At 38.0% G+C, this 9,254-nt stretch overlaps 1 protein-coding gene across 3 annotated transcripts in view; it reads left to right on the plus strand.

Annotated features, from left to right (window-relative positions):
* Nucleotides 1-9,254, plus strand: part of Kdm4c (lysine demethylase 4C) — a 177,880-nt gene that overhangs the window by 99,344 nt on the left and 69,282 nt on the right. For all 3 annotated transcript variants that reach the window (XR_007977033.1, XM_052176666.1, XM_052176667.1), the window contains one exon: nt 1,346-1,422. Coding sequence is in view for 2 of the 3 variants with exons in the window: in XM_052176666.1 (XP_052032626.1) it covers nt 1,346-1,422 (77 nt within the window). In the remaining variant the exon portion in view is untranslated. The remainder of the gene's footprint in view (nt 1-1,345; nt 1,423-9,254) is intronic.

Here is a 9,254-nt window from a genome sequence, read left to right on the forward strand (position 1 = left end):
GTGTATATGTGTACTGCCATGCCTAGATTGATATGGTAGTGAGACTGAGCCCAGGACTTTGTACATAGTAGGTACAGAGTCAGCCAAGGAGAGCTCCATTTCTAGTCTTAGTGTTGATATTCTTAATGGTTTCATTTCAGAATATGTCAGCCCTTTGCAGTTTTATGAAACCCTAGTGAAGCAAAGGCCTGGGCATTATATGTATAGGAGCCCAGTTGTTAGGAATCCTATAAATGTGACTGGGGCCTTCTTACACTTGTTTTAATTCTATATTCTAATGATTGTGGAAATTTAACTGAAGTGTCTGCTATTGATTGAAAACTATTTTTATGACTTTTTAAGAAGTGGATATTATTTTGTAGGTTCTGAGCATTAGTGTATTGATATATATAATATTAATATGTATTTTTTTCAAGCTTGGTGTGGTGCTACACCTCCTGACCTATTTCTCCAGAAGCTATGGCAAAAGTATCAAAAGTGTAATTCAGCCTATATTATATAAGAAAAGCTCATCTCTAAGATTCCAAATATATAGGCTTTTTAGATGACTCAGGCACAACACAAACTTACTTCTGCAAGCCTGACTTCCAGAGTTTCATCATCATAATATATGATGGAATGAGATTACTGACCCTAGCACCACAAACATGCTATTGTAATTATGAGTCCACACTGTCACGCACACACACATAATATGTAAACGTTAATCATAATAACAAAAGAAACAGTAAGAAAAATTCCAAATAGACAAAAAAGACATATTTTCATATTTTGGGAATTGGTAGCCTGATGGTTAAAAAAAAACAAGCTTTAATCCCAGCATTTGGAAGGCATAGGCAGGAGGATCTCTGACTGAGGCCAGCCTGGTCTACAGTGAGAGTTTTAGGATAGCCAGAGCTACACAGAGAAACAACAAAAAAGTATTTTCTCACAAGCTTAAGTAGATTATTGGTATGTGAGGCATTGTGCTTTAGTAGTAGCAGCAGCAGCAGCAGCAGCAGTAGCAGTAGCAGTAGCAGTAGTAGTAGTAGCAGTAGTAGTTGTTGTTGTTAAGATATACATTTTGTTCTCCACCCCCAAGAACTGGACATTTTGCCTACTCTTTTTTTAATGCTAGGCTATCTAACACCAAGCTATAACCCCAAAGCCTCTTTGTACTTTTTATTTTGGAACAGTCTCACTTAATTACACAAACTAGCTTTGAGCTTCCCACATAGGTCACGCAGGAGTTGAGCATATAAAGACCATTCCTCTGGTAGCTGGGATTAGGTTTTCTTCCAGGCTCGTAGATACTTTAAAGACGGTAGAGAGACTTAATTTGTACATCCATTCTATTATTTTATAGGTTGTTATGGTGTCCCTTCTCATGAGGTCTGTGATGGATGGCTGTGTGCCCGGTGCAAGAGAAATGCATGGACTGCAGTAAGTAGATTTTAGTATTTTGTTATTCCTCTTGTCTTTGCACCCATGATTGACATGGTTAAATCTAATAGAAAGATAAAGTTGGATACATGTTTCTTATGTACTTTATCCATTTTCTTCAGATCATTCAACATAATGGCTTTGCAATAACTGTAGAAAGTTTAGGTGACTTTCTATATGGCATTCTACCTCAGAATCTATGAGCACCATAGATCATCAAATCCATATATAAATTTCCAGATTTTATTTTTTTCTAATTTTATTTTCCTACACATTTTGAAATCCTTACAAATATTCTAATGCAGACTTAAGGGGAGGTATCTTGAAGGCTCCTTAAAACAACACAATCTGTCTGTGGTTTTCCAACTAATAAGAAATCTTCCGATTTTTCTTTCTCTTATTCACACCTTAAGAAATGTGGTTAGAATAAATATTCTATGGAATAGAAGTCATCACTGTGAACTTTAGACAGAATGTTTAACAAGTAATGATTCTCCATTTAAAGGTTTACAAATTTCTCTAGGTCAGAATTATTGTTTTCTAAAAATGACCTTGGAAGTTTACTCTAAACCTATCTTTGATTTTCATTCCACTAATTTACCATACCATATACGTTTTCTATTTAATCATACTCTGCCAGCTTCTAGAACTGTGTTCATCATTGGTGACCCCCAGCAGATTTTGACCAGATTATGATCAGCAGGTATTCTATTGTTTAGCAAACAGAACTTATGCTCTGAGTTAATATGGGCCTGGATTTTTAAATATTAACTTCTGATAAATACTTCATTAATAATCAATAAATTTTTTGACTCAAATGTTTGTATTATTAAGCAATTGTTTATTTCGACTTCTTGAGGAATTGTTTTCCTGTAGTCAGCTTTAGATTCAAGAGCAGTGGTGTGACTCCTTTGACAAAGAGACTCCAATAATTCTCCTGAGGTCAGATAATACATCAGTGCTGGCCTATGTATCACAAAGCTTCATTTGTAATTATATCTTATGATTACTTTTACTATCCCTTTTAAAAGTAAGATTTGTGGATTAGGAACACAAAATATTACTATAGCATATTTAGCTTGGTTTATATAATCATATAGTAAACATAATTTTTCTAATACTTTTTATGGTAATTAAAGTTTTGAAAACTTTGTGTCATATTTCTAAAGTATAATAATTTTATGTAGTACTCCTATCTTTACATATATCATCAAATGTCCAGCATTTTATAGTCCTCTTCTTCATTATCATAATCTTATTCTTTCTATCCTCGCCTTCCCAATGTTTACTGAGCTCTGAGTAGATTTAGATATGTTCTTAGGACTAAACACACAACATCACTTATTCTCCACACTGTGACAGCTACGAGTATTTGCACTATTACCCAATGCACAAAGAAGCTTCTGGGACCAAGGTTGACAACTGTATCATCAATCAATGGATATGACCCTAAATATTTAGAAATTTTTGACAATATATCAACTTTAAAAAAAAAAACAACAGTGGTGGGCTTATAACTCATTGACTCCAACCACCAGCCATTAGCATGTTTCCAGGCTTACAGTACTAGACATAAATTCCTTTTGGTGGAAGAAATCTTGAATCTAGTCAGAAACCGTATCATTACCCTACCATTCACTACACTGCTGCACTGAGGTCCACATTTTGAATGATAACAATATTTTTGCATTCAGTGTTCAAGACTGAATAAATCAGGTGTTGATTTTTCTCTTTAAGTGATCTGCATAATATCGCTGGCACTTATAAAAAAGTAACTAGTATGGAGGAAGTTTTCAAATCAGTTTCAACTTAATATCTTTGTGTGCTATAACCAAAATTTGTTGTTTTTTCAAGGGAAGGTTCTTATAATCTACCTGAGTTGGCCAACTGAGAATAAGCCTTAGCCTGTGTTATTTTGGGTGCCTCTAGGGTTTTTGTGATGATTAACTCTTTGTGTAGTATACATACCTGCTACTGAGATTTTCATTTTATAAATCCTGTCTGTTGGTAGATGTATCATCTATACAAACAGTTTGCCTGCGGTCAAACTCAAAGAAAAACCCCACCAATTGCAGAAAAGTGACATCATGACCAAGGCAACATATAAAAGGAATCACTTAGTTTCGGCCTTTCTTCCATTTTCAGAGGGTTAGTCTATGATCACCATGGTAAGAATCAGGTACTGGGCTGAGAGTTCACATCTGATCTATAAGTTAGTGGCAGAGAGAGCAAGACTTGGGCTGGCGAAGCGGCATACCTCTTCCAAGGTCACAACTGCTCAACAAGACTGCACATACTCGTATTTCCTGAACGTTTCCAGTAACTGGGTACAAAATATTTAAACATATGAGCCTGTGGGCATCATCATGCAGCTTAGCACTGCTTACAAAATAGTGGGTTTCCGTAGGTTTCTTTGTATGCCAATACATTTAGGTGAGCATCCCCAGTCCTCACCCATATTGTGCTGTCTACATCCTTGTCTAAGCCTTTATGCCTTGCCCTAATTTAAAATCACATGATTTCTTTTTTTTTTTATTCGATACATTTTTTATTTACATTTTAAATGATTTCCCCTTTTCTGGCCCCCCTCCCCGAAAGTCACATAAGCCCCCTTCCCTCCTCCTGTTCTCCCACCCACCCCTTCCCACTTCCCTGTTCTAGTTTTTCCTTATACTGCTACACCGAGTCTTTCTAGAACCAGGGGCCACTCCTCCGTTCTTCTTGTACCTCATTTGATGTGTGGATTATGTTTTGGGTATTCCAGTTTTCCAGGCTAATATCCACTTATTAGTGAAATCACATGTTTTCTACTCCCTTCTTTTTCCATTTTAAGTCTCCTTTTCCTCTTCCCTCTCATGCACACTTTCTAGCTTCTCAACTGCAATAGACATTTCAGACTAAAACACAAATCTAAAAATTCAAAGACAGAATAGACACAAGAAAGAAAACATGTGCATTTGTTGTTCTGGATATAGTTTACCTTATTTAGTATGACATGTGTTTTTAATTTTTTTAAAAAGGTTTACTTAATATAAATAAGTAAAGCTATCTTTAGACACACCAGAAGAGGGCATCAGATCCCATACAGATGGTTGTGAGCCACCTTGTGGTTGCTGAGAATTGAACTCAGGACCTCTGAAGAGCAGTCAGTGCTCTTAACTGCTGAGCCAATTCTCCAGCCACTATTTTTTTAAGTATGTCACTTTCCTGAAATTTTCATAATTTCATATCATCTGATTGATAAATTGATATCACATTTGCTGGCCATTATGAATAGAGCAGAATACAACACAGTTTTGCACATATCTCTATGAAAGGATATGGATTGCTTTTGATATGTCCATGATTGAATAGCAACTTCTACATTCACTTTAGTACTGGCTTCCCCACTCTGTTTATATTCAAACCACTGTAACATAAGGCTTCTCTTTCCTCACAGTATTACCAAGCTATGTGTCACTTTTCTTTGTTTAACAGCCCTTCTGATGATGGTACAATGGAACTTCAAAGTACTTCTCTTGTCCGTTTGAACATACTTTTGCGTTTTGATGAAATCAGTGTCCTATTTCTTTCCTTGTAATCCTTGCTCTATGCAACTCCATTTTTCTCCCCAAACTTTGTGTGCTTCTCCCCCCTTTCTAATTTATCAGTTGTGGGCTTTTATTGCTTTAGCTGTATATATTTATGAGACTTGATGTGATAATTTCATCCCTGGATACCATGTATAATGATGAAATCAGGATAGGTAGCATTTTCATTTCATTATGTATTTGGTTTTCTTTAGTGCTCCTTATAATACCTAAATGTGGATAGAAAGTGTTTTATCACTAGCTCTACCCAGAACCCCTAAATTTGTGTGTGCTTATATTTTAGTATTTAATTATTTTTAATAAAAAACAATTACATCTTTCTCCCTTTTCTTTCCTCTGGCTTCTCCCAGATACCTTACCTTTCAGTCTTCGCATGGTCCTTCATCCTTAGACTGATAGCCTATGTCTTTAAATATTGCTGTTATATACATTTATGTAACATAATATATACATTTATGTATGAAACATAAATGCATCGTTTGATGTCTTTTGTTTGTATGTCTATGGTTTCATGACTGACCACCTTGTATGTGATAACCAGTAGGGGGCACAACTATGGGCAAAGCTAGTTCTCACTCTCATAATCATTGCTAGCTGTTTTTGCTTCATTGTTAAAGGGTGGGCCACCCTGTGAAATGCCTCTCTGTTCAGAGTTAATATGTCTACTGGTATTGCAATTATTTATTTATGAAGCCATTTCTGAGAGACTGTTTTCCAGCAGACTTATTAGTATTATAGCTTATGCAGTCTTCTCTTCTTTATCTTTCCCAGGCCATAGATGGCAGGAGGCATGATTTAGATCTATCTAGTGGGCCTTAGCTTCCTTTGACCCAATGATCATATCTGCATTGCCTCTATTTATGGTCCTGGATCACTTCATTTTCTATAGAGAAATGTCTTTGATGAGAGGTGGTAGCTACACATACCTGTGGGAATAAATATGAGATTTAGGATGCTGTTCTAGCAAGATGGTCGTAAGTAGATTTTTTTCTACATTCTGACTTTAGTAGCCCTGAGAAGTTGGTTAGATCTCCAGTTTCAGACATGACTTTCCTCCCTTCAAGGGAACCTTAAGTCCAGTAGACTTCAGATGTCGGTTGCTATCCACATCTGAGTGTGGCTTGTCCCTTCATGTATATGCGTATCTTGTCCTTCTGGTCATTGTTTTAGTTCATTGTCACTGGGTTGGACTCCTACTTGTTTCCCTCCCTTGGGTGCTTGCATAGTATTTTCTGGTCTTGTGCAAGCTAGAAGGCCACGAAATGAAGTCATGAAATTTGCAGGTAAATTATAGACGTATAAAACACCTATATTCAGTGAGTTATATTAGACCCAGAAAGACAAATGTTGCATGTTCTCACTTATTTCCAGTTACTAGTTCCAAATCTTCAGAAGTGAGTCTGCTTCATATAGTAAGCACAGAACCAGAAAAATATACAGACCCCAGGCATTGTGGGGTGTGAGTGGGTTGGTAGGGACCGTGAGAGGAGAAAAGCAGGAGACAGATAAGAGGAAAGAATAGAACCGAGGAGGGCATGCAAATAGGAATGGATGAGGGTGTAGTCAATATACAACAAAAAAGAAACACAAGAAGCAAATAACTTCTTGTAGGTACCAAGTCTATTTGATCAATGCTCAAGGATTTTTTTAATTTTAATTATACTTGATGCATGTAAGTATATTTGTGTGTACACCTACCTGTAAACACACAGAGAAACATATTACTTAAATTATGCCTCTTGGGCTTACAGTACTCACTACAACCATAGACTAACAAAAACCTCCTGTATTGGTTTAAGGAATGGTTTAAGGAATCTCCTTTATAATGGTTGTCCAAAGTAATTCAAGAAACTACTAAACCAATGTAGACTATTCTTATAGTGCAGGGTTACCTCTCAGAGGTTGGACATGAACCCATATTGTTGAAGTCACCATACACTTAACACATGGGATTTGGATGATTCAAGCTGGGTCTAACTTGATAGCCTCTTTCATGCTTAAGCCCTAAGAGGACTGCAGTGGTGGGCAAAGAAAAAGGAGTTTTAACTGTCAGATTTGTCCGTGGACCTAAAAGGATTTGTGGTCTGTCATCTGGAACCATGTTTGTGAATTTAAAGGTGACTTTTGTTTTGTTTTGTTTTGTTTTTAAAGACAGGGTCTTTCATATAGCTCTGGGTGGTCTAAAGTAATTGTAGGTAAAGATTGCCTCAGACAGATATGTCTGCCTCTTCCTCTTGTGTGCACTACTGTTTTAACTTCTAGTTAGTGCTGCTGATTTATGTGGAGCCACCTGCTGAGGAAAGCTGACTCGCTTCCCCCAGAGGCCATTGTTTGCTAAGAGCTCCTGCTCTGCTGGAACTTCACAAACCTTCCAGGAGTACTTGACAGTTTTTAAGTGGCTTGGTCTTGTGTAGATCCCGCATATTCAGTTGTAGCTGCTGTGAATCTATGTGTACTGTAATGCTGCTATGTTCCGTGATTACTGCTTCACTACAGATGTTCACTCCCTCTGCCTCTTACATCGTTCCGCTCCTCTATGACTCCTGAACCTTTGCATACACACCTTTTAGCACTTAACATGAAGGAATGCTGGATTTTATAAAAAACTTTCTGTCTCTATTAAGATGACCATGTGATTTCTGTCCTTGAATTTATTTATGTTAATTATAGCACCACTTGATCCATCTATATTGAACCACCCCTGTATCTATAATCAAACTGTCTTGATCTTTTGATTTCTTTTCTTTAATTATCTGTAAGTATTTTGTTGATTAATTTTTATATCTGTTCAGGATTAATGATGTCTTAGGGTTTTATTACTATAAAGAGTCAGCATGAACAAGACAACTCTTATAAAAGACAACAGTTAATTGCTGCTGGCTTATAGGTTGAGAGGTTTAGCACCTTATCAAGGTGGGAGCATGGCAACTTCTAGGAAGGCATAGCATAGGAACAGCTTTGAGTTCTACATCTTCTTCCAAAGGCAAACAAGAGAAGACTGACTTCCAGGCACCTAGGACAAGGGTCCAACAGCCCACTTATGCACTTCCTCCTACAAGGCCACACCTCCTAACAGTGCCATTCTCTGGGCCAAGCATATTCAAGCCACCACAAATGGTCTCTAATTTTTATTTTATAAGATAAGTTATGTTTTTAACCTAATTGTCTTTTTTTATATATGTTTGACTTAATATCTATACTTATTGTTTGGGTTTCCATTGTAAAGTACTATCACAAAAAGCAGCTTGGGTAGGAAAGGGTTTATTTCATCTTACACTTCCAGGTAATAAATAGTCCACTGAGGTAACTCAAGGTCAGAACTCAAGGCAGGGAGTTAGGGAGATAGGAATTGATTCAGTAGCTATTAACTAGTGCTATTTAATGACCTGTTCCTCATTGCTTGCTTGCTCAGGATCCTTTTTTTCCCCTGTTTTCTTTTTCCATTTTCTTTCTTTTTTTTAATTCTTTTTTTTTTTTTACAGTGCAGTCATTATCCCCCTCCTTGTCCGCCCTTTGCCTGTTTCTTATCCCATAGCTTCCCCTACCCTGTCTCCAAGAGGATGTTCCCACTCCACTCCCTCACCCCACCATACCTCCCCATTCCCTGGGATCTCAAGTCACTCAGGGGTTAGGTGCATCTTTTCTCACTGGGGCCAGACCTGGCAGTCCTCTTCTATGTATGTGTGGGGATCCTCATGTCAGCTGATGTATGCTCCCTGGCTGCGAGATCTCAGGGGTGGGGTGGGGGCAGGTTAGTGGAGACTGCTGGTCCTCTTATGGATTATTCCTCCTCCTCACCTTCTTCCAGCCTTCCCCTAATTCCATCACAGGGCTCCCCAGCGTCTGCCCATTGGTTGGGTTTAAGTATCTGCATCTGTCTCTTTCAACTGCTTGTTGGGCTTCTTGGAGGGCAGCCACGCTGGGCTTCTTGGAGGGCAGCCACGCTAGGCTCCTATCATACATCATTGCATCAGTAAGTACATCATAGCATCAGTAATAGTTTCAGGCCTTAGAGCTTCCTCATGAGCTGGATCCCAATTTGGGCATGTCACTGGACCTTCTTACTCTCAGTCTCTTCTCCCTTATTGTCCCTGCAATTCTCTTCTCTTCTCTTCTCTTCTCTTCTCTTCTCTTCTCTTCTCTTCTCTTCTCTTCTCTCCTCTCCTCTCCTCTCCTCTCCTCTCCTCTCCTCTCCTCTCCTCTCCTCTCCTCTCCTCTCCTCTCCTCTCCTCTCCTCTCCTC

Source organism: Apodemus sylvaticus, chromosome 3, assembly GCF_947179515.1.
Source record: "Apodemus sylvaticus chromosome 3, mApoSyl1.1, whole genome shotgun sequence".
Classification (NCBI taxonomy): domain Eukaryota; kingdom Metazoa; phylum Chordata; class Mammalia; order Rodentia; family Muridae; genus Apodemus; species Apodemus sylvaticus.